Source organism: Lemur catta, chromosome 3 (assembly GCF_020740605.2).
Source record: "Lemur catta isolate mLemCat1 chromosome 3, mLemCat1.pri, whole genome shotgun sequence".
Taxonomy (NCBI): domain Eukaryota; kingdom Metazoa; phylum Chordata; class Mammalia; order Primates; family Lemuridae; genus Lemur; species Lemur catta.
This window is the reverse complement of record NC_059130.1, coordinates 110,986,037-111,010,447: the sequence shown is the minus strand read 5'-3', so window position 1 is coordinate 111,010,447 and position 24,411 is coordinate 110,986,037. Positions and strand designations below refer to the sequence as shown.

The window sequence follows — 24,411 nt, the reverse complement described above, 5'->3', positions numbered from 1 at the left end:
GGGCACACGCGGACTCCGGAAGCGCCCCGGGTCGCTGGGCAGGGCCGGGCCCTCCACCCAGAGCTGCTCCATCTGTCTCAGCCATTAATACCCGGCCCAGCCTCCAGGTCTCCGGGCTCCCTGAGGCCTGGTGATTAGTATTCTTATTAAAGATTATTTTATTTTCATTGCGTGGATTAATCTGGCCTTGACACGTTATAGCCATATGGGTATTAGCCCAGTGTGTGAGAGCTGCCGACTGCTGAGCGGCAGAACGGCGCGGCCGCCTCCAAGCCCTGGGACGGTGCTGAGAGGCTGGGGGTGCAGGCCAGAGCTCCCGAGGCTCCCCGACCGGGCTTTGTGTCCCTGATCAGCTGGGACCCTGGGGCAGGGCACTCAAGCTCCCTGAGCCTCTGATTCCTCTTCTTTCCAACAGTTGTATTAATGCCAAGGACACCCGATGGTCATAATGAGTGCCGGGCACTTCCCTGGCATGAGTCTACACACATTCACCCCTGCAGTCCTCACTCCAGCCCCGTGAGGTGGGTACGATTATTCTCCCCACTTCGCAGATGAGGAAACTGAGTTCCTGCAACTTTCCTGATGTCACTTAGCCCAGGAAAAGGGGTCAGGCAAGAGCGAGAACCCAGGCAGCCTGCCCCGGAGTCTCTGCTTGTGCCTGGCAAGGACTAGATGAATTCTGCAAAGGGTCAAGGACTTGCAGAGGCGGCCACTGTGCTCTGCTTCCTTCCGGCCACGCGTCACACCAAGATGATCGATGTGTCTGCCCCTCATGGCTCTGAAAGACCCTTGCGAGCAGGCCCAGCCCGTATTTCTCTTGGGTCCACAGCAGGAGCTCAGTGAACATGGGGGGAAGGAACACATGCGACGCTAAGACGTGCATCCGATAATTGCAGTGAGGATTACTGTCACTCGGCTTGACAACAGGTTCAACAAATACCTGCTGACTCCCTGCAAAGGCCCCTCCTGGTGGTGCCATCTCTACCGGCTCCCTGGGCTCAGAAGAAGCCTGTGCCCCAGGCTGTGCCCCAGGACTGAGCCTGCCAGGGTGCTTCTGGGAAGAGGAGGCACGATCACGGGGTGTCCACTGGGAGCCCCCACAACTCCGAGCTCCCAGCCCCAAGCCCAGCCCCTAGTCAGGCCTGTGCCCTCCTGGGGTCCCGGAGAGGGGTGAAGATGCCTCTAACCTGGGGCCCATTCTCCCCAACCCCACAACTCACAAGCCCCGCAGCCTCTGAGTCTGCAAAGCAACTTAAGGGCATTATCATTTCTCTCGATTCCAGGTTTTCTCTGAAGTTCGTAAGATTTTACAAATTAACCTGGTTTTAGCTATTATAATAAAGAGATACGATCAACATCCAAAGATGAAATGCTCTGAAATGACGTGACATCTTTTCAAATGAAGCTGCTCTCAAGCACTGAGTTTTCAGAACGGGATTAAGTGGAGACAGAATCCTAGTAAGCTCCCTGGTGGTCTCTTGTCGCAAAGGACGTCGGTTCCATGGAAGGAGCTGCCTGGCTGGGTGGCATTTTGGCCCACTCTAACCTCTGGAGTCTCTGCCCAGAGCAGATAGTGGTGGGGTCGACTCAGTGTGCAAACTCCTGCTGGTGTTAACAGCTCCTGTTTTGGGCCAGCCCTGTGCCAGGTGCTGGGCCTCTGAGCTGAACAGGGCAGCCCGACCTGTCTTCACAAGGGTCTGCCCACAAAGACCCCCAGTCTAGAAGGAGAGTCAGACACACAGAAACATAAGTACAGCCATGGTGTTATAGGTGGTGAGACCACGCAGGGACTGCGGAAACAGGGAAGGGAATGGTCGTTTCTGTGTGTGTGTGTGTGTGTGTAGAGGTCTAGGAAAGTTTCATTGAAGGATCAGTATAAATGAATCTTAAAAGAAGAGCTCAATAGGTAGACGAAGGAGAAAAGGCATCCCAGGAAGTCACAGCACGTGCAAAGGCCCTGAGGCAGGAAACAGCTGCTGGGTGTGGCGATGCCAGGGCTTTAGTGTGGCCTAAGGATGGGGGAGGGGACACTAAAGGCGCTGCGGGTGGAGTTGGTCCAGCAGGGAGGGATTTGTATGCCAGGCTTTATTGTTAAATCCTGGGAAGCCAGTGAGGGAGTTGAACAGGCAGTGACTAAAAGAGACTCGAATTTTAGAGATTCCCTCAACCTAGAATGTTCCCAGGCCCTGCACAGTGGACTCCTCCAGGCCACAACTCACACGTCATCCCCTCCTTGGGGAAGGGAGCTCCCCCCGCTGCTTACCCCTCTACTGCCTCGTCCTCTGTTTCCCTCCTAGAAAATGCTCTCAGCCTTGTTTGCTGTGTCTTCCTCTCTGTCACTCCAGCCCCTTGAGGGCCGAGACTGTGGCCCCTGGTCACCGCGGCCCCCGGGGCGCAGGACAGACCTGGCCCAGAGCCGGCACCGGGGAGGCGCGGTTGACTGGGCGAACGGTCACGCGGGCAGCCGGGGTGGCAGCCAGGGCTGGAGTCATCCGGGCGAGGGAGGAGGCCAATGGTGGCGGCAGCTGGAGAGAGGGTCAGTCCCAGCCAGGGTGACAGTGAGTCTGGGAGGAGCCTGCATTTCCTGGACAGGCTGCCTCACACGGGGCTCATTACACAGATTCCTGGGCCCCGGAGTGGCTCCTCTAACTCGGGCGTCTGCGGGGGGCAGGAATCTGTATTTTCATGTCTGCCCGTGTTGGGGAGCCCCGGGTCTTGCCACGTGCACTTCTTTTCCAGTCACTTTCCCACCACCCCATTCCCTGTCCCATCCAAGTCACACCCTCCTTTGGCCCTCAGCCCCTAAGGCTGGTGTCTTGCCTAGGGACCGGTGTCCCATAATGGACAGGATAGCACGTCCCACTGGGGCTAGAGACAGGGCCTGCGTAGAGGCCCTTGGAGGAGGGCGGGCCAGGGGATTTGGAGAAACTCAGGGATGGGGCCGACTTTGGGGCCGGGACTTGGTGTCAGGGTCCCACCCTCAGCTCTGCCCTGACTTGCTGTGCAACCCTGTGTCAGTCACAGGCCCTCTCTGTGCTTCCATCCCTCCACCTGCACAGGGAGGCCGCACTGGGCACTGCTGGAGGTCTGCACCTCTGTCCCTCTGGGGGCTCTGGGTCAGAGTAAGAGCTGTCCCCAAGGCCCGCCAGGGTGGCCTGGCTGGCTCACCTGTGGCCGCCTTCTCCTCCACAGCCTGCGAGCTGGGCTTCTACAAGTCAGCCCCTGGGGACCAGCTCTGTGCCCGCTGCCCTCCCCACAGCCACTCCGCAGCCCCGGCCGCCCAGGCCTGCCGCTGTGACCTCAGCTACTACCGCGCAGCCCTGGACCCCCCGTCCTCAGCCTGCACCCGTGAGTATCACCCCAGACCCCAGCACCTTGAGCCCTGGTCTGGCCAGGACCCCATCCTCGGGGTCCCCAGGGAGCCAGTTCTCTGTGGGTGGGGCAGGGGCAGGTGGCTGTCTCAGGCCAGGGGCCAGTCTGGGGCTGGGAGGGTGACTCTGACCCCTCAAGGGTGGCCTTGACCTCTCTAGGTGTCCAGCCCCTGTCGTGTGTCACCTGCCATCTCTCTGGGGAAATCTCTCCTTCCCTCCCTGGTCTCTCCTCTCTGCTCCGGAGGGCGGACTCGAGCCCGACTCATGCCCTTCCCCGCACCGGGGGCCTTGGTCATCCTCAGACCTGGCTGTGAGGCCATGTCCCGGGGGCTGGACGGGCAGCTCAGAGTGTTCACCTGAGGGTGAGTGTGGGGTCACAGCGGTGCCCCACCGCCATCACCCTGGATGAGCTGTTCGGAGCTGCTGAATGCCGGCAGCCGCCTTCAGGGTGTGCGGTGTGTGTGCACGCGGATGTGTGTGTCTGATTCCGTGTGTGTCCTGGGATGCCTGCAGTGACAGCGTGACCGTGTCTGTGTCTGCAGCTGCTCCTGCAGAGGACATCTGCCAGTGTCTCTACGCCTGTGTGTGAGCGCAGGGTGCACACTTGTGCTCACACACAAAGGATCCTTAGGGCTGCGCATGTATCTGGGTGCCTGAAGGGGACGCGGAAGACACTGTGAAGCTTGAAGGCGCGTGTCTTGTGAACTCACCGTGTGTGTGTGCACGGGCACAGCTGGCCCTGCAAGGAAGCGTGTGCCTAGCCGGGGTGTGGCTGTGCATGTGTGTGCCCTGCGTCCCCAGGGACACACGGAGGCATTCGGGCACCCATGCCTGCAGGGCTGCGTGACTGTCTGGGGTTCTGCTGACGCAGCGCCTGTGTTCCCTCCTCCCCTGCCCTGAAGGGGCCGCTCACAGCCCGGCCCGCTCGGCCCAGCCCATCTGCCCACGCTGGGCTCTTGTGGGGGGTGAGGGGCACTTCAGACTGCTCTGACTTGGCCCCAGAATCTGCCCCAGCCTAGACACCCTCTCCCCTCCCACACACCCGTCACCAGCGAGCCCTGGGCTCCCTGCGCGTGGCAGGTGTGGGCTCTCAGGCACGTGCATGAGCCTGCACCTGCACACGCTCACACACACACACACACACACACACACACACACACACACGTGTGCCCGCCCGCCCTCCTCTGCTCTGCCCAGACCTGTGCATTTTCCCCACGTGGGACCTGCAGCAAGGGAGCTAGGTGACATGGTGACAGCAGGGGCTGCTCGGGCAAGGCCAGGCCGGCTCTAGGTCACGGACACGTACGCAGAGCTAGCTGGACTCTGGTTTGTTTCCAAGCCTACAGTTCAGTGTCTTAAGGTTCTAGAAAGCTTAAGACTGAAAAGAGCTAGGTTTTTAGTATTCCAGACCCTTCAGATTTTAAAATTCTCTCCTCCTCGGCTGGTAAGATTCTCTGTGATTCTCAGCTCCTGCAGCTGCATTTTCTGAAGATCTAAGATTCCCTGCCTGGGTTCTGGGAGCTGGAATCCTGAGCCCAGGGGTCCACACAGCCCCCCATGTCCTCCTGGCTCCAACCAAGTGCCCCCCCAGCCCTGCCCCCGGTCTGCTCAACCACGGGGCTGCTCCTCTCTCCCAAAAGTCTTTGTGCTGCCAGACTGGGGCCCCCATTCCAGGGGTGAGGGAGGGGGTGTTTGGCACACACAGCCGTGGGGATGCGTGGCCGGCTGCCTGGGGTTTCACTTGACCCACCGTGAGTGCTCAGTGGCATTTACATTAAATCCGGCACAGGGGTTAAGGAATGGCTGTGGCTGCAGATGACTGGGTCCCTTCGCAAGCGGGTGGCTGCTGTGGGTGCCTCGGGACTGTGCATCTGTCTCCTGCTCTGGATGAGAACTTGGGAAGCACAAACCGGGGAATCCCTGTGGTCCTGCTCAGGAGGGCTGGGGGCTCTTGGGTTTCTGTGCCCAGACCCTGACACCGCGGTCAGAGGGACACAACCTCTGCCCTCGGGGAGCATCCAGAGGAGGGAATAGATGTGACCTTATACCTAAGGCACCCCAGATGCGATAGGGGAGCCTGTCCCTTGGGTAACCCCTGGTCTGACAGTGGGGAGGCTGGGCCAGCCCACACAAATACCCTCCAGCCCCACCTCTCCTCCTCTGCCCCCAGGGCCTCCGTCGGCACCAGTAAACCTGATCTCTAGCGTGAACGGGACGTCGGTGACTCTGGAGTGGGCCCCTCCTCTGGACCCAGGCGGCCGCAGTGACATCACCTACAACGCCGTGTGCCGCCGCTGCCCCTGGGCCCTGAGCCACTGCGAGGCGTGTGGGAGCGGCACCCGCTTCGTGCCCCAGCAGACGAGCCTGGTGCGGGCCAGCCTGCTGGTGGCCAACCTGCTAGCGCACATGAACTACTCCTTCTGGATCGAGGCCGTCAACGGCGTGTCTGACCTGAGCCCCGAGCCCCGCCAGGCCGCCGTCGTGAACATCACCACGAACCAGGCAGGTAGGCGGAGACGCTCCGTGCCCGGCCTCCCCGGCCCCGCGCCCAGCCCGGGCTCTGAGGGCTGCCGCGGACTTGCTGTGGGCCTTGGGCAAGCGCATGGCTCGCGGGCCCTGCCCTCCCCGCCGGGACCCAGAGCCAGGGGCTCCTCATGCCCTAGAAAAGTAGAACACGTTCTGTAAGCGGGAGGAATCCAAAAGCACACTAGCGTGGCCCCACAGGCCCGGCTTCCAGAACTTCCCTCTCTGGCCTGTTTCCTCCCTGGTGCGATGGGAGTGACAGTGCTGTCCTGAGGCTTCGAGGAGAGGAATGAAAATGCCTAGCCCAGCACCTGGCCCAGGGTAAATGCTCAATAAATGTCATTAAAAAATAAAATTACTCTGATGATCATTTTCCAGAACAGCTGCCACTGCTGCCCCTGGGACGGATTTGGTCACACTGGCTTGGAGCACAGCCATTTATCTGTTTCTTGCCAGTCAGTGGACTGGATTCAGCCCCTGGAACCTCCTTCTTTTCAGACTCTGGGGGGTCCTGCCTGACCCGAGAGCCCAGCGAGGGCAACTTCCTGTTAACAGCCACCCTCGAGTGTGCCTGTGACCCCCCCCCACCTACTGTCTCCTCCCAACACCACGCAGCCCTGACACTATTCCCACCACGTCACAGAGGAAGAGACCCAGGCCCAGAGAGCTGCCCAGGAAGTGGCAGAGCCAGGCGTCCGGCCCAGGGCTGCCCCACTCCCGAGTGAAGCCCCCGGCTCTGAATCCAGGGCTCCCCGCTCGCTGGGCCAGGGCTCCGTCTATGCAGGGGCCTCCCCTGTCCAGCGGCATTTGTGCAGCACCCACTGAACGCCAAGTGTTGTGCCAGGTGCTGGCGACACAGTGAGGGAGACCTGCGAGCCCAGGGCTGAGAGCTCTCGGGGCAGCTGAGGCCAGGGGTGGGCCGCACGGGGGTGTTCAGGCAGCACCTCCATCAGACAGGGGACAAGCCCCTCCCTCGAGCCTGCATTCCCTTCCAGCCTGTTGTCTCTCTTCCCACGAAGTCCCCTTGGAAGAGCTGCCTGTGCCCACCACATCCGCTTCCTCCCCTCTGTGGCCTGTTCTGGCAGCTCCGATCGGGCGTCTTCCTCACCCTCTGCGGGAATTGACACCCCGAGTGGCCACATCCATTGGGCACTTCTGCCCCTGTTCTCTCCTCCTTGGAGCACTTTTCTCTTGCAGCCACATCCAAGACCACCCCGCCTTGTCCCTCTCCCTGCCCGGCCTGCCCTGCATCTTTGCAGCCCCCTCGTCACACAGCCTCTAAGGGCTGGGGTGCCCGGTGCGTCCTCCTTCCTGTGTGCCAAGGCCCATCTCTTCCGGGTGGCCTTGTCAAGGCCGCTGGCTTTGAGTTCCACCCTCGTGCTGTCACCCATGCAGACCTCTCCCTGGGGCTCCAGCTGCCCATGCCCGTCTCTGCTCAGGTGTGTGACAGACAGACAGCACCCCCACACCTGTCCCTCCCGCGGAGCCCCAGCCCGGGACCTGGCACCCCGACCACTGGGTCACTGAAGCTCCAAACCCAGGTTGTCACCCTGACTCTGGCATTCCACACCCATCCACCAGCTAGTCCCAGGGGGCCTCCCTTCAGAACGACCCCGTCACCTAGACCGCCTCAGGTCCCCCTCCCGCCTTGCCCCCGAGAGTCGCTCTCCGTACCGCTCCCGAGCGAGCTTCAGAAATCTAAGCGAGGTGGGGCTGGGCTTGGGCCTTTACCCTTTAACAGCTCAGGCCGAGTGCACCTGCGGCCGGACTCTCAGGACCCAGGTGGGCCCATGTGACCTCACCCCTGCCACCCTCCCGCCATGCCCCATCCTCTCCTGTGCTGGCTGTCGCCCTTCCAGCCGCGCTGGCCTCTGGTCCTCGTCCCTGAGTGCCCGAGCCCTTCCCTGCCGCTGGGCCTTGGCCTTGCTTCTCCTTCCCAATGACTCGCTCTGCCCGCTGACGTTCCGGGGCTGGTTCTTCTGCCCTGGGAGGCCACCCTGCCCACCCAGCTAAAATGGCCTCGTGCCCTCCCAGCCCTGCGTGAGGTCCCCTCCAGCACAACACCCTCCTTTTGCCTGCCTGGCACTGGAACAACCTGCAGCAACGCTGCCGGCTGGTTTTCTCGTTTCCTTCCTGTCTCCCTTCCTAGACCATCGCTCCTTGGGGGCTGTCTTGGGCACTGCAGTGTCCCTGGGTCCTAGTGCAGTGCCTCCTGGGGAGAGGATTGAGTGGAAGCCCACAGCTCTGGGATGGGGCCTAGGGGCGGACGGCAGCCCTGAGCCAATGGGGAGGACTGTGTCCCTCCTGCCTGCCCCTCGCCCCCTCCCTCCACAGCCGCCTCCTCCTGGAGCCCGCCCGGAAGCACAGTCCATTCCCTCCCCCGAGCCCCGGTCTCATCTCTCTGCCCCACCCCTGCAGCACCTCCCGCCTTGGGACATCCTGGTTTTTAAGAGACACTACCTGTGTGTCCCTCCATACAGTGGCCTCATCGAACCCTCCCCTTGCCCTGGCAGGTGGTGCCCACCAGCCTCACTTTACAGATGGGGACACCGATGCCCAGAGACACCTGCTGGCTTAGCCGAGTCCCAGCTGGCAAGAGAGGGGGCCGAGTGCTGAGCCCACGCCTGGTTCCAGGCTGGGCCACACCCTTCCACCCTACTCTGGAGTTGCTTCTTCACTTTCATGTCAGAGTCATCCCACAATATTTATTAGGCACCTACTGTGCGCAGTCCCTGCCTTCAGGGAGCTCCCAGGCCAGCTGGGGAGACAGGATGCCCAGACACGAGGGAAGAACCGGCCATGCGGGGCAGGTGGGGGATGCTGGAGGTGCGGGCAGAGTGGGACTGGGCTGAGCAGAGGGGACGGGAGGCCTGGGGGCTGGAGGGGGCAGGTCCTCAGCTTGGCTGTGGCCGTGTCTGTATCCGGCACCTCCCTGCAGACTCACCTCAGGGGTAACCGAGGGAGGGAGGGAACAGATGACTGAAGGGATAGGTGAGTCCGTCAGCGAGGGAGGCCCAGTGACCTAGTGTGACTGGAAGGATACTTGATCTCAGATGGGCCTGGGGGCTCAGCTCACCTTCCCTGGGAACCCAGAGCTGTCCCAGCCGTGCCCTCCAAACCCAAGCAGTGGGGGCCGCTTCCTCCATTCTCCCCACCCCTCCCCCCTCTGCCTGTCCTTCCCTCCTTCCTCCAGCATCCTGAGCCGGGACCCCAGGCCTCGGCTAGGTCAGGCTGACCCGGGCATCCCAGACCAGGCTGGGCCAGGGCCCCCCGGGTGCTGACCTGGGTGGCAGCCAGCCATTTGCCAGGACGGAGGGCGCTGGCTCTCCCGGGCAGGGCCTGGGGAGGGGGGAGGGGCCGCCCATCGTCTCCCCACTGCCCGTCTGACCGGGCGGCCTCCCCAGCCCCGTCGCAGGTGGTGGTGATCCGGCAGGAGCGGGCGGGCCAGACCAGCGTCTCGCTGCTGTGGCAGGAGCCGGAGCAGCCCAACGGCATCATCCTGGAGTACGAGATCAAGTACTACGAGAAGGTGAGAAGGTACCTGCGGGCGGGGCTGGGGGACCGGGCGGGGGTGCAGTGGGGGGGCCCGGCTGACCACCCTTCCCTGCAGGACAAGGAGATGCAGAGCTACTCCACCCTCAAGGCCGTCACCACCAGAGCCACCATCTCGGGCCTCAAGCCGGGCACGCGCTACGTGTTCCAGGTCCGAGCCCGCACCTCGGCAGGCTGCGGCCGCTTCAGCCAGGCCATGGAGGTGGAGACTGGGAAACCCCGTGAGTGCCGGGAGCGGGGAGGGCAGGGCACGCACCCAGCCCAGGCCGGGCCGGAGGAGGGACTGGTGCTTGCTGAGCTGGAGCCGGCCAGGATTTCCGCTCTGGTTGTCCGCGGGGCTGTTATTACAGGCGGCAAGCGGAGGCTCAGGGAGGGAAGTTACTCACCAGGGCGCCAGAGCCCGCAACGCCCGTCACCCGCCGGCTTTTGCCAGGCGCCAGTGTGACTCGCAGGCCCCAATTCCCTTCGCAGGAGAATAGCCTCATGATCGTCCCAGAGACGACACTAGCGAGCAGTTTGTCCACGTCCCCAAATGAGGGTCGGAGCAGCAAAATGATTTGCCCGAGGTTGCCCATTGAAGCAAGATTTGAACCTGGGCAGTTTGGGGACAAATTCCAGGCCCCTTTCCCAGTGTCTTCCTGTTCCTGGCCTTCAGGAGTTCTCAAAATGTGACCTGGAGCCAGCGGCAGCCCCTGGGCACACATCAGCAATGCCAATTCTCAGGCCCCGGCCCAGCCCTTGAGAAGCCCTGGGGCTGGGCGCCCAGCCACGTGGGGGACCCCGAGGCACTGTCACGTTTGGGAAACTCTGACTTAGAGGCTGTCCCTGCCACTGTCCCTGCCACTCTCCCCTGCTCAGACAGCCAGTCGGGGTCTCATCTGTGCGTGGCCCCTGCCACGAGCTGGTGCTGGGCAGATTACAGCCGCCCCACCGGGCACCCCCTTGGCACCTGTGTGTCTTGAGTGCTCATAGGCCTGGCGCCACCTTGGGACTGCCTGGATGTGCCCCTCCAATCCCATTTACTGTGTGGCCTTGGGTAAACTCCTTGAGTTCTCTGAGCCTGGGTTTTCTCCTCTGAAAACTGAAGGTAGCACACGATCTCCCTGGAGGGGGTGTGGGGAGGGTTCTTTGAGGCTTGAGTGTCCATCTCTCGGCCTTGTCACTGTCAGAGTAACAGGAAGGACAGGCATTTCCTTGCTCATCTGTACTTGGCTCAGAGAAGTGACGTGACTCTCTCCAGATCACACGGTCCCAGCGGTGGGAAGCCAGGCAGCCCAGGGCAGCAGGGTCTTGAGGGGAAAGAGGGTAGGCAGGAGCAGGGGAGGAGGGACCTGTGCCCTGACTCTGGGCTGGCTCATGGCTAAGGAGGCTGCCCACCGGACCCCAGGGTGCCCACACAAGCCAGTGGGGCTGCCAGACTCTGGGCCTGAGGCCAGAGCTGAGAGCCTGGTCCCCCGACCCTGGCTTCCCCTGCAGGGCCCCGATACGACACCCGGACCATCGTCTGGATCTGCCTGACACTCATCACGGGCCTGGTGGTGCTTCTGCTCCTGCTCATCTGTAAGAAGAGGTGGGTGGCCTGGCCCAGTGCCCCAACCCCCCTAAGCGTGCTATGCCTCCTGCCTGCCCCCAGCCCCACCGAGCCAGTGGTCCCCACGCGCCTGGGGCTGGCTCACTTACAAACGTATCATCTCATTTAACCTAACGACACTCCAGTGATGTAGAGATTCTGACCTCATTTTGCAGGAAAGTAAATTGGGGATCAGAGAGGTCAGGCCACTTGCCCAGTCACACAGCTGACAGATGCCCGAGCTGGGACATGCACCCAGGTCTGTCAAACTGAAGACGTGCTCAGTCACCTGCTCCTTTCCCACTCCGTCCTGGAGGGAGGTGGAGACGGGATAGTGTACTGAACGCTGGCTTAGGGTCCCAGACAGCGGGAATGGGAGGATCATCCCACAGATGGGAGACCAAGGCCCGGGGAAGGAAAGGAGCTCGCTGAGGTCACAGGGAGCTGGCAGCAGCAGCCCCACCTCCCAAGCCCTCCCCCAGGGGTGGTTCCACGTAACACGTAACACGGGGCTCATAGCTTTGCTGTGAGGATCAGGTGGACTTGAGGGCATTTTGTAGTTCACAAAATGCTTGTGACTGTCACGCTGTCACAATTCAGCTGGGTTGAGAGCCTGAGGCCGGGGGGCGGGGACTCCCCTGCAGACTCCATGCAGGGCAGGAGCCGAGCTGTGGGGAGGGGAGTGGAGGGGAGGAGCCCTGACTCCCCGGATGGGTCAGGCTGGGGCTGGGGATGGCCTGGCCCCAGGCAGCGCGGTGACCCCCCTCCACAGGCACTGTGGCTACAGCAAGGCCTTCCAGGACTCGGACGAGGAAAAGATGCACTATCAGAACGGGCAGGGTGAGTGCAGGGGCCCAGGGACCTGGGGACAAAGAGGCAGTCAGGGTGGGACCCTGTGCTGGACTGAGGGTGGTGCAGGCAGGAAGGAGAAAGGTGCCCGCAGAAGAGACCAGAGCCCCAGAGACAGGCTGCAGGGTGTCCCGGGGACCGGGCACCCAGGGGACAGTGCTGTCACCTTGCTTGGGCTCGCAGTACTCCCTGAGGAGGCCAGAGACCCTCTCCCTGGGGATGCACAAATGTGCACACTCATTTGCCTGTGCTTCAGGAGGTTCGTGTACTCCTGGACAAGGACTGCTACTACAGAGAGTTTCAGGGTTCTGTACAGGCCCCAAGAAACAAGGCACATCTGGGGGTGCCACCTCCACACCCCACTCCTGTGCCCAGGCAGATGCCAGTGTCAGTTATGGTGCTGATTCCCACTGGGCCTGAGTGCAGCCTCAGAATCCTTCTTAACACAGTCTTCCAGGGAACCGGGTTCAGTCAGTCCAAGGGGACACTTGTGGTGAAAACTTTCTTTTGCCACATCCCCACCTCAGAACAACGTAGAAAGATCTCAGGGACTCTAGAAGTAACCCCAGAAAATGGCAGACATGCTCAAAACTCACCAGAGACTCCACAGCCCGATAGAGACCCCAGGGCTACTCCACAGAGACCTCACTTTCACTGAGCAAGCACTTATGGGGCACCTACTGTTTGCCACCACACCCAGAGATCCCCAGAAACACCCCTCTGCCTCCCCCACACCCACCCCAGGGCCGGGAGAGAGACTTTCCTCCCGGACCCCACTGAAGGCCCCTGTCCCGTGGCCCTAGCACCCCCTGTCTTCCTGCCCCTGCACCACCCCCCGGGGAAGCTGCCAGAGCCCCAGTTCTATGCGGAACCCCACAACTACGAGGAGCCGGGCCGGCCGGGCCGCAGTTTCACCCGAGAGATCGAGGCCTCCAGGATCCACATTGAGAAAATCATCGGCTCTGGTGAGCCCCGGGTGGTGAGGGGGGACAGCACAGGGGGCACAGAGGGCACCCAGGGCAGAGGAAGGGGAGACAGAGGGGCCTGGCAGGCCCAGCGTGGGGGTCTGGGGCGGGGGAGGAGGGTCCCACTGCCCTCCCCGCCCGCCGCTGTCGGGGTCTGCAGGAGAGTCCGGGGAGGTCTGCTACGGGCGGCTGCGGGTGCCGGGGCAGCGGGACGTGCCTGTGGCCATCAAGGCCCTCAAGGCTGGCTACACGGAGAGGCAGCGGCGGGACTTCCTGAGCGAGGCGTCCATCATGGGTCAGTTCAACCACCCCAATATCATCCGCCTCGAGGGCGTCGTCACCCGCGGTAGGTGCCAGGCAAGGACAGCCTTACCCTGCAGGGCCCCTCCTGCCCGAAAGGGCTCTAGGTCCATCCCCTGGTTCCCTCTGCTCTGCCCTGGCCCTGTCCCCTTGGGTCAGGTGCTCGGGTGACTCTGGGGGTGCCCGGGGCCCAGGACCCAGTAGGAACCCTAGGCACCCTGGGGTCCTCAGTGGTGGCCCAGCTCCTGGGGTGGGGGACACTCCTGGGGGCTCTGCTCAGCAGTCCTGACCCCCACCAAGAGCCCCTCTCCCCACGCCCCTCCCCAGGCCGCCTGGCCATGATCGTGACCGAGTACATGGAGAACGGCTCTCTGGACGCCTTCCTGAGGGTGCGTGTCTGCCCGGCCTGCCCCGTGGGCTGCGGGAGGGAAGCTCAGTCTGGGTGCTGGGCGACAGCCCGAAGCCCCCGAACCCCCTGCCCAGCTGGGACCCAACAGGCCTGGGGAAGGGGGGCAGCAGGTCTAGGGAGAGGGCCTTCAGGACAGCCGGTCTGACTGCTTCACAGCCTCTGCTCCACGGGCCCTGCTGCCCTGCACTCAGGCTAGGGGGGCTCTGTGGGGGTCCAGGCCCCACCCAGCCAGGAGCACGAGGGTGTGGCGGGAAGGGCTGGACCCCCGGCTCCTGTCTGTGCTGGGTGCTGTCAGGCGCAGTGCCTAACCTCCCCGGGCCGCCATCTGTCCTTCCGCCGCGGGGATAAGCGGTCGTTGCTGCCCCACCGGGCTCACAGGGTTGCCGTGAGTGTAAATGGGGCCGAGAGCATCCACCTTAGACCGCGAGGTGCTGCATAGGGAGGGGAGCACTTTGCAAGTTGCCAAGGCCGGCTCAGCTCTCAAGCATCGCACGAATGGGAGGGGGCCCGTCCACGGACCAGGCGCCTCGCCGGGCGCCCTGAAGCCCAAGCCGTGTCCCTCCACAGACCCACGACGGGCAGTTCACCATCACGCAGCTGGTGGGCATGCTCCGGGGCGTGGGCGCCGGCATGTGCTACCTCTCGGACCTGGGCTACATCCACCGCGACCTGGCCGCCCGCAACGTCCTGGTGGACAGCAACCTGGTCTGCAAGGTGTCTGACTTCGGGCTGTCCCGGGTGCTGGAGGACGACCCCGATGCCGCCTACACCACCACGGTGCGTGGCCCACGCCATGGGGCCAGGGGCAGGGGGCAAGGAGGCACCAGTGCGCCCCCCGACCCAGGGCCCGAGGTCTCTTTCTCAGGGAGTTGAGTGAAGCTGGCAGTTTCAGGGGCGCCTTCAACCTGGGGCACGTCGGTCTCCTCTCTCCACCCCAGTCCCTTCCCTGGGAAGTGAGAACAGTCCCACCTGCCCTTCTCGATCCCCGGTGGCCTGGGGGAGCCCTGGGGAGGGGCCCCACTGCCATTCACTGCCTGGGAGACTTCTGGCAGGTTGGAATCTCTCTCAGTCACACAGACTCCGCATCTGTCTCTAAAGTTTGGCTAAAAACCGGCCGTTTTCAACCGTGTTCCATGGAGGTCGGGGCTTCTCTAGGGGTGCCTTAGGGGCTGCCCGACGGGCTCTGTGCCCACCCTGCAGTCAGAGCCCCCTTCGGGTCTCTCCCACTGAGCCTCTGAGGAAGGTTTCACACAGAGGAAGGATTCTGTGACCAAAAAGTAAAAAGAAAAACACGAGGAGGGAGAGAAAGAGTTAGGAAAGTACCAGGCCCCGTTCCCTGAGCTTCCGCCCCCGCATGGGCATTGGCCTGTTGATGGCCACATGCTGAGCAGCCATGGTGTGCCAGGCACCCGGCACCCTTCCCTCCGATCCGACTCTGTGAGGCAGATGTCCCCACCAGAACAGGGGCTCTTGGAAGGGGAAACGGGCCCCAGGCCACTCCCTGACTCGGGCTGGGGGAGGAGCCGGGACCCGGGGCCCGCCAGGCCTGGGCAGCCCCTCAACGCTTCCGTGGCCTCTCAGGGAGGGAAGATCCCCATCCGCTGGACGGCCCCCGAGGCCATTGCCTTCCGCACCTTCTCCTCGGCCAGCGACGTGTGGAGCTTCGGCGTGGTCATGTGGGAGGTGCTGGCCTACGGGGAGCGGCCCTACTGGAACATGACCAACCGAGACGTGAGTGCGGGGCCTCGGCTGGGCAGCAGCGCGGTGGGGCCTCGGAGGGAGGGACGGCCGGGCCAGCGCTGTGCCTCTGCAGGTCATCAGCTCCGTGGAGGAGGGGTACCGCCTGCCTGCGCCCATGGGCTGCCCCCGCGCCCTGCACCAGCTCATGCTCGACTGCTGGCACAAGGACCGGGCCCAGCGGCCTCGCTTCTCCCAGATCGTCAGCGTCCTCGATGCGCTGATCCGCAGCCCTGAGAGTCTCAGGGCCACGGCCACCGTCAGCAGGTGCCTTGCACCCACCCCAGCCCCACTGCGGCCAGGCTGCCGTCCCAGCATTGCCCCAGGCGAGCCCCTACCCCAGACGTGGCCCGGACTCAATCTAGGCCTTGGGACAGCTCTGCCCTGATCCCTGGACCAGACCCCGCGTGGGCCCTTCCTCAGCCCGCTCCTTGCGGGGCTCTGGTCTCTCAGACCCCTGCTCTGCCCACTGCCAGGTCTGGATGCCTGGACGGAGGCTGAGGGTGGCTAGTGCCAGAGTCCCAAGGACGGCCACTCACCAGGAGCCCCTGTGCTTCAGGTGCCCAGCCCCTGCCTTCGCCCGCAGCTGCTTTGACCTCCGAGGGGGCGGTGGCAGCGGCGGGGGCCTCACTGTCGGGGACTGGCTGGACTCCATCCGCATGGGCCGATACCGAGACCACTTCGCTGCCGGCGGCTACTCCTCCCTGGGCATGGTGCTGCACATGAACGCCCAGTGAGTGCGGGCAGCGGCTGGGCCCCTTGGGGCAGGGGCACAGAGCCAGAGGCAGTTCCAGGGGAGGGCATGGCCCTGCCTCCCAGAGCCACCTGGCCAGTGCCACCTTCCTCCCCAGGGACGTGCGTGCGCTGGGCATCACCCTCATGGGCCACCAGAAGAAGATCCTGGGCAGCATCCAGACCATGCGGGCCCAGCTGACCAGCACCCAGGGGCCCCACCGGCACCTCTGACCCGGGGCAGGGCCCGAGCAGCAACCGAGCCAGCCCCGGGTCGTGCCGGCTGTCAGAGGACTTGCAGGGCTGGCCGGTGGCTGGGGAAGCCCCAGGCCTCTGCCCCTCGTCCTGGGCCACCCTCCTTGCAGGCACTAGGGGGCTGAAGGCTCCGCCATGGGACCCAGAGTCACTGGGAGTCAGCGCCTAGGAAGGGGCCTCGGTGCCCAGCGTCGCTGGGACACCTGTGCTCCACACTACTGAGTCAAACAGAGACTTCGCTCACCTGCCTCTGTGCGCGTGTGCGTGCGTGTGTGTGTGTGTGTGTGTGTGTGCACGCGTGTGCTATGGGGAGTGTGTTCTCCTGAGGTCTTGGGAGCCCATGTGAACGACAGGTGATCACATGTGTGTGTCCACACAGTCGGGACCCACAATGGGCGTGTGCATGTTATGATGCGTGTGCTTATCCGTTATGGCTGGGGCACATATGTGTGACCGTGGATGACATGTCATGAATGAGGAGGCGTATCACAGCGTGTGAGCAGGGAACTCAGAGTGATGCCACTCAGGTCCCAACACCCATGGAGCCTGGGGAGAGGGCACGCCTGCCGCCCCCCACACCTGGAGGCTGGAGCCAGGGGCCACTTCTGAACTGCACCAGCACCAGGCCCACCCTCGTCTCCGCCTGGGTGAGCCCACCCTGGCTGTATCTCAGGTCTGGGTCCTCCCTCTAGCCGGGGGGCCACCTGCAGCCTCCACCCAGCTCCCACCGCTGCTTCAACAGGAAAACAGGGTTTCCGGCCAGTCCTACTGGCCACCTTCCGTGTTGGCATCATGGCAGAGCACACGGGATGCCCTCCGCTGGACCCTCTCGTCTCTGCTGCCTTCCCCCGCTGGCCCAGGCCTCCTCACTTGGAAGTCCCTTTGCCAACCTTTCCCTGCCCAGCCCTGCACCACTCCCTGCCCCCGTGCCTGGGGTCAAGGACCATAAGATCCCAGCTTCTCAGCCCCATGTCTATCCCTTCCTGTACCACATGGGGAGACTGGGGCCTGGGGGGGTGTGCCTTGTCCAGGGTCACATGGCAACCAAGGGTGAGAGTTGGGACCTCCTGCCTCCCAGCCCAGGGCTCTTCTCCCCACACACCACCCCACCCGGACCACTGCAGGGACAAGGTGCCTGGGAAGCCCCTCCCCTCTCACAGACGGACCCTCCCCCTACGGCCCACCAGGGTATGTAAATATCTTTTTTCTACCATGTCAGAATATTTTTTCCTCACTCCTGACAATGCAAAAATGGTCTTCAAAGCACATAAAAAGCACCCAGGGTGAGAAAGTCCCGTCCCCGGGGAAATTCAGCAGGTAGGGTTCAAGGCACCCCCATCAGGTGCCACCTGCCAGCCCCAGAGGGAGGGGCAAGCCCCGCCCCCAGCCCCGCCCACCTGCCCTACAGCCAGCACAGCGACCTGCGGACACACCAGCACTGAGCCCCCCTCCCTCCTGCAATAATTCGGGGTGTCAGCCCCGCCCAGGTGCCGCGGCCAGCTCTCTCCACCTCTGAATATTATGTTTCTATATGGCCGAGCTGCTCTTCCTTCCTATGGAAGTCGGAAACGAGGTCAGGACACGATGGGGGGGACCCTGTCTTCCTCCTCACCCACTCTCACCCCGTCTCTGGGCTCTGGATCCTCACCGTCTCCTCACCGTTGTGGGGGCATGGTGGGCCTGGCACTTGCAAAAGTGCGGCCCCTACCCCCAGTGTGGGGTCCCTCTCGGGGTCCCCAGGGCCTGCCTCTCTGTGGTCTCCATCCTGAGTCTTGGACTTACCCACAATGAGAATAAATTCTGCCTCATCTTTGCCTGTGTTCCCCATTTTTTTTTCCATCTCTACAACATTGGCATCTCCTGGTGGGGAAGGAGCAACCAACCCTGTGCTGAGCGCTTACTGTATGCATTCCATTGTTTTTTTGCCTCTGTTTTTCTCATCTGTCCCCAGAGGTGGGATTCATGCACCCATTTTACATATGGGGAAGCTGAGTCCCCTAGAGGTCAACTTGCAGAAAGTCAAGGATGGGGTGGGGCATGAGCCGGAAGCCAGGTCTATCTGACTGCAAAGCCCATGCTCTGCTTGGAGGCACCTGTAGGCCCCAGAGCCTCTCTTCCTAGAGGGGCAGACGGTGCTTAACCCTGGAGCACAGTCCCTTGCAGCTGGGCACCCTTGGGTGCCCTTGGGGAAGAAAGACGGCGCCTGGAAGAGGAACACATGAGGAAGGAACATCTCATGGGAACAACTTCCTCAGGACCCAGGGGTCCGCTGGGAGACATGGCGTGGTGGGGCAGGGCAGGGAAGACAGGGTTCGAGCATGCTGCATGGTTATGTCAGGGAGCTGAGGACCCACTGTGCGCTGGGGGAGAGGGCACAGCGGCCGGAGCCGGGGTGGGGGCATCAGGCTGGATGTGGGCAGGAGACCCAAGCAGGGCAGAACCCAGCTGTGTCCATTTGTGTGAGCAATGGCTCAGACATTTGGGGAAGAAGCCCCTGAGGTCTCAGAGATGGGCAAGTGAATGGTCTCCAGCTGGGAGAAGGGGCTTCATTCCTGCCCCTCCCTCCAATTAGGAAAGTGGGAACATGGAGAAAAAAACACCTTTACTCCATCTTCCACATTATCCCACTAATAATCGCAACAGCCCTGTGAAGTTGGGGATGTCATCTCCATCTTACAGAGGGGCAAAAGCAGCTCAGAGAGGCCAGTGTCCCACGTGGAAGAGCCACCATGTAAAGTTCAATCCGTCTGACTGCATTTCCTGTGAATCTCCAAACTCATCTCCAAGCCCTCTCCCCATGAATCCGCTGTTTCCTACGAGGAAGAGCCTATTACTATTATACATATTCCTCTTCCCTTAAGGACAAATCGTCAGATCCTATTGAACACCTACTATGTGCTGGGTGCCACTGGGGGTACGAAGATGAATGAGAGGCCGCCCTTCTCTCCAGGAGCTCAGAGACTACGCTCCCTCAGTCAGATCCAGTGTGCTGAGTGACCAGGAAATGGGGCACGCAGAAGAGTGAGAGGAGGTCAGAGAGAGCCTGGGGAGCCAGAGCTCTCACAGAAGACTTCCTGGAGGGGGAAGCATTTCGGCTGGGCATTGAAGGATTTGGAGGTTCATTTCCTAGGCAGCTCCCTGTGTAAGGCATGGAATGCAGAGGAGAGAAAGAATACAGTCAGAGGAGAAACAAACCATGTTCAAATCTCACCATCACAGGCCGGGCATGGTGGCTCACACCTGTAATCCCAGCACTTTGGGAGGCCAAGGCGGGAGGATTGCTTGAGGTGAGGAGATCAAGACCAGCCTGGAAAACATAGTGAGACCCCATCTCTCTAAAAAAAAGTTAAAAATTAGCCAATGTGATGGTATGCACCTGTGGTCCCACCTACTTAGGAGGCTGGGCAGGTGGATCACTTGAGCCCCAGAGTTTGAGGTCACAGTGAGCTCTGATGACGCCACTGCACTCCAGCCTGGGCAACAGAGTGAGACCCTGTCTCAAAAAATAAACAAACAAAAACACCTCACCATCACAAAGTTGGCTATTTCCCTCCACTTTAATCTACAGTTTTCCAATAAAAACTGCAATAGGGTTTTCCCTGAAACTTGACAAGGTCATCTCAAAATGTATATGGAATAATAAAGAACCCAGAATAGCCAAGGCAATTTTGAGAGAGACTGGGAAGAAGGAGGGCATCTCATCCTACCAGATATCAATAATTGTACAAAGTTCTAATAATTGTTATAACATAGTTTGATTTGATCCCAGGACTAGACTAACAGATACAAAGAAGAGAGAATAATGCCTAGGAACAAATCCAAACATGTGAGAGGATGAAACATGACACGGAGTAAAGATTGTCTAGTTAACAGATGACATTGGACAATTGAGTGGCCCTATGGAAAAAGGTAAACTTGGATCCCTGCTCCAATCACACACCGAATGAGTCCCAGGTTGATCAAAGTCCCAAATGTGAAAGAGAACTATAAAGTTTTTAAAAGAAAACAGAGGAAAATAGCTTTTTGATCTTACAGTAGAAATTAAGACACAGAAAGCATAAAGGATGAAGGGAAATAATGATAAATCTTATTTTATTAAAATAAAGAACTTCTATATGACAAAAAATGAGTAGATTTGTTAAAGCCACGGGCTGGGAGCATATATTTGCAACCTGTGTAACCAAGAGAGAATTCGTCTACAAAAGAATTTTTTAAAAGAATGAAACTGCAAAGAATCTATTTACCAAAACATTCCAAAGCAATAGGAAAATAGGCAGAAGATGTGAACAGACAAATAACAGAGGAAGAAATGTGAAAGGCCAATAAAGATATTAAAAAAGTGTTAACATCACTAGTAAACATGGAAATGTGAATTAAAACAATACGAGATAGCATATTGCTCCAATCTGGTTGGCAAGCTTAGTGTAGAACCCCAGTATTGACGGAGGTGTGGGGGAAATACCAATGTTTATAAGCTGCTAATGGGAATGTGAATTTGCACAGCTACTTTGGAGAGCAATTTGGAAATGCTTCGTAAACTTTAAGATGAACGAATCTATGATCCAGCCAACTCCACCGCTAATGTGTGCCTGTCTTAGGTTCAGTTCCCTAAGTGGGGCCTGAGACAGGAATTCCTCTGCAGGTGATTTATTGAAGGAGAGCTCTCAGGTGAAAGGGAGAGAGGATGGCAGATAGGGTGGCAGGAAACACTAAGCAATGACATGTTCTCAGGTGGAGATTAGCTTCAATCTGATCCCCCGGGGAGCTCTGAAGTATTAGTGACTTCACAGAGTTGACCTGCCTTGAGGCAAGAGAACCAATATTTTGCACCCCATGTCAGCCAGTCATTGGCTATGGCTACCCCATGGGGAGGTACAGCAGTGGTATAAATTTGTGGGCGAGGAAGTTCTAAAGAAGGGAGCAGCTATGAGCCTTCAGCATTCACAGCAGGAGGGTGGGCAGGCCTGTGGGTCAAAGTCACCTGGATGGGACACAGAGAGTGTTTTGTACAGTATCCTGGGGAAACTCACACTCACGCGAAAGGATACATGTCCAAGGATATTCATTGCACCTTAGTATGTAATAGAAAAACAAAGAAGAGCCTAACTGCCTCTCAGCAGGAAAACAGAAAGATAAATTGCTTTATAAGTGCAATAAAATAATCTACCCAGTTAAAGTGAATAAACTACATCATTATGTATCAGTATGGATAAGTCTCCAAAACATAACATGGAGTGAAAAAATAAATGGCAAAGGAATATGTATAGTATTATGCCATTTACATAAACTTCTAAAATACATGTAATGATAGAATATACAGGTTTTGAATGCAGATTTGAAAACAGGTAGGTAATGACAGTACAAAAACATGCAGGGGACAGATAAACACCAGGTTCAATACAACTATGTCATGTTTGATTGATTTTCTTTTTTAAAAAGAGAGGACACTGAAGCAAATATGGCAAAATGTTAATATCCATTTAATCCTAATGGTGAGCATGTATGTGTTTGTTACATGATTTCCTGATTTTCCTGTATGTAGAAATGTTCTGTAATTAAAAATAAAAATATTAAGAAACACAAGGGAGACAGGGAGGACATGAGAATGCTCTGTACTCCCTGCTCAATTTTACTATGATTCTAAAACTGCCCTAAAAAATAAAGTTTATTAATTATTAAAAGAAAACCACAAGGGAGGGGTTCTGTGGGGGGGCCAGGAAGCTCAGTGTCTCAGAAGCCGGATGAGGCTCAAAGAACTGGCCTTCTGGACTGTGGGGGGGAAATGAGGGGGTGCGCTGTCCATGGTGCTACCCCCCCCCCCACTTGGTGAGGCTGGTTTTGCTGCAACAGATCAGCAGGTCTGGTCAGCTGTCACCCAAATGTACCCCAAATCTAACCATGCATCTCCGCCTGATCCTGCCACCAGCACCTCTCCTCCTTACTGGCTCCCGACCTCCACTCTTGCCCCCATAATCTGTTCTCCACAAGCAGCTAAAGGGATCTTTTAAAAACATAAACCAGATCATGCTACATCCGGGATTACTAGCCTCCAAATGCTTCCCATCAAGTTTATAATAACATCTAAAATCCTCCCCCAGCCTACAACACCCCACATAATCCGCTCCTGCTGGCCTCTCCATCCTCCCTCCGACCACCCTCCCCCTCACTCACGCACTTCCTTTTATTTTTTTGGACTTGCCAGGCCTTTGCATTTGCTCTTCCCCTGCCTGGGATGTTCTTCCATGTCTGCAAAAGGCTCAGCCTGCATGTGACCACCACAGAGAGGGCTCCTGCCTGAGCCATCATGTAGCCTGATTCTATTGTATTTGTGGCAGTTGAAGTCATTGCACTTAGGTGTTTATTTACTTGTTTACTTTCTGCCCCACTATTCAGTACACCCTAAAAAGGCAGGTACCTCATAGAATCTACCCAGTGCTTTAGCCCCAGTACCCACACTTGTGTTCAATAGGTGTTTGTTGAACAATCAAATGTGTATTTACTGAGCACCTGTTCTGTGACAGGCCCTGCACTTGGCTCTGTGAATTCTGGAATAAATACCATCATCTTTGCCCTCAAGATGCTCCCAGGCTGCAAAGAACAGAGAAGCCAAATCACAGAATCCTAGACTGTTGGGATAATTCTCTTTGCTCTTATTATAGAATTAGGGGACTTTAAAGATAATCTGATTTTCCATTCCCTATCCTTGTTTCTTAAAGACCCCAGCCTCACCCAGAGAGAGACAACGACGTGCTCAGAGGCGCAGTCTGGGTCCGAACCCAGCTCACCTAATTCCTCGTAGTGTGCATTAAAAGGAAGGCATCCAGAAGCAGCTTTGGACCCTCTTCCGCCTCCTGGCTCTTGGGTACCCTTGCAAGTGCCACCCACGGAGAGGCAGTACAGTCCCCAGAGGAGTGGTGTGAGGAGCGAAAGGAAATCCTCCGGCACAGGGCATTGTGCTCTTCAGTCAGACACTGTGTCTGTGTTTTCACTGTTAGGGTCTCATCTCTTTGGAGCAAGCTTTGCTCCCTTTGGAGGCCCCTGAGCAAATGCAGAAGCCCCCTGGGACTCCACGGGCCCCCCAGTGCAGGCAAAATTGGCCAGACTCTCCCACCCAGCAAGGGGGTTCATGGGGAGAGAACAGACAACACACCTGCAATGCAGAAGCAGGGAGAGAGATGTCTGAGGCCCCAAGCATTTTTAATCTAGCCCCACCCGCCTCTCCAGCTTCCTCTCCTGTCCTTCCTCCCCAGCAAACCTGCAGGGGACCCTGCCCCAGGAGGAAACACCTGCAACCCCGTAAATCCTCTCAGCACCTTCCCATGGCTGTGCCTGGTGTGTTTTCTATGATAAGAATGTTCTTCCCCCCCTCTTCCCCCTGGCCAATTCCAACTCACACTGAAGATCTCAAACTCCAGTACCCTTCTCCTAATTTAGGGATAGGTGCCTCCTTTCTCTGACATCTCATAGACCCCTGAGCCTCCCCATTTAAGCACTTATGTTGTAGTGTGATACATCTCTCACCTTCATTGTGGACTGATGAAGGCTGGAACTGTCCCTATTTAGTCAGGGAACCCCAGTGCCTGGCCCAGGGCTGGCTCACGGTAGGAATTCAGTGAATGACAAGTGCACAGGCAAATAACCCTGCCAGGGGCCCGGGTATCTGCGCTGTAGCAGGGTCAATTTCTTCACCCTTCCCTTCTGTGTGACCTTGAGGATGTCACTTCTCTTTGAGCCTCATTTCATCATCTGCAACATGGGGTCACTACTTATATCTACCTCATAGGCTTGTCGTGAGGATTAAAAGATAAGATGAGGATAAGATGCAAGGGACAGTGCCTGGTGTTTGTCGCTACTGCTGGAGTGGGGGTGCCTGGGTGTCTCCGTGGGGGTGGTGAGAACAAGGCTGTTGGTGAGCATGCACGAGGCTTTGGGCGCAGGAAGAGAGCAGCCCAAGCAGTCTAGAGTCCCGGCCCCCAGAGAAGCCCCCACTATCACTGCTCTCTCTCTCACTCCATCCTGGGGTGGTGGCCCAGGCCATGGACCAGCCGCCTCTCTCACTGCATCCCCATTGCCCGGGCACTTCACTGGGACCCCCCCACCTCCCCCCTGCTAGGCGGCTGGGGAAGGGTCAGCTGCTGGCATGAAATT

The 24,411-nt window shown here is 59.2% G+C and overlaps 1 protein-coding gene across 1 annotated transcript in view; it reads left to right on the top strand.

Annotated features, from left to right (window-relative positions):
* Nucleotides 1-16,242, top strand: part of EPHA8 (EPH receptor A8) — a 32,107-nt gene extending 15,865 nt beyond the window's left edge. The window contains exons 4-17 of the mRNA XM_045546073.1: nt 3,193-3,348; nt 5,542-5,877; nt 9,299-9,423; nt 9,505-9,667; nt 10,923-11,016; nt 11,789-11,856; nt 12,669-12,830; nt 12,991-13,176; nt 13,458-13,519; nt 14,107-14,316; nt 15,121-15,270; nt 15,353-15,543; nt 15,836-16,009; nt 16,128-16,242. Of these exons, the coding sequence (XP_045402029.1) occupies nt 3,193-3,348; nt 5,542-5,877; nt 9,299-9,423; nt 9,505-9,667; nt 10,923-11,016; nt 11,789-11,856; nt 12,669-12,830; nt 12,991-13,176; nt 13,458-13,519; nt 14,107-14,316; nt 15,121-15,270; nt 15,353-15,543; nt 15,836-16,009; nt 16,128-16,242 (2,192 nt within the window). The remainder of the gene's footprint in view (nt 1-3,192; nt 3,349-5,541; nt 5,878-9,298; nt 9,424-9,504; nt 9,668-10,922; nt 11,017-11,788; nt 11,857-12,668; nt 12,831-12,990; nt 13,177-13,457; nt 13,520-14,106; nt 14,317-15,120; nt 15,271-15,352; nt 15,544-15,835; nt 16,010-16,127) is intronic.
* The last annotated feature ends 8,169 nt before the right edge of the window (nt 16,243-24,411 follow it).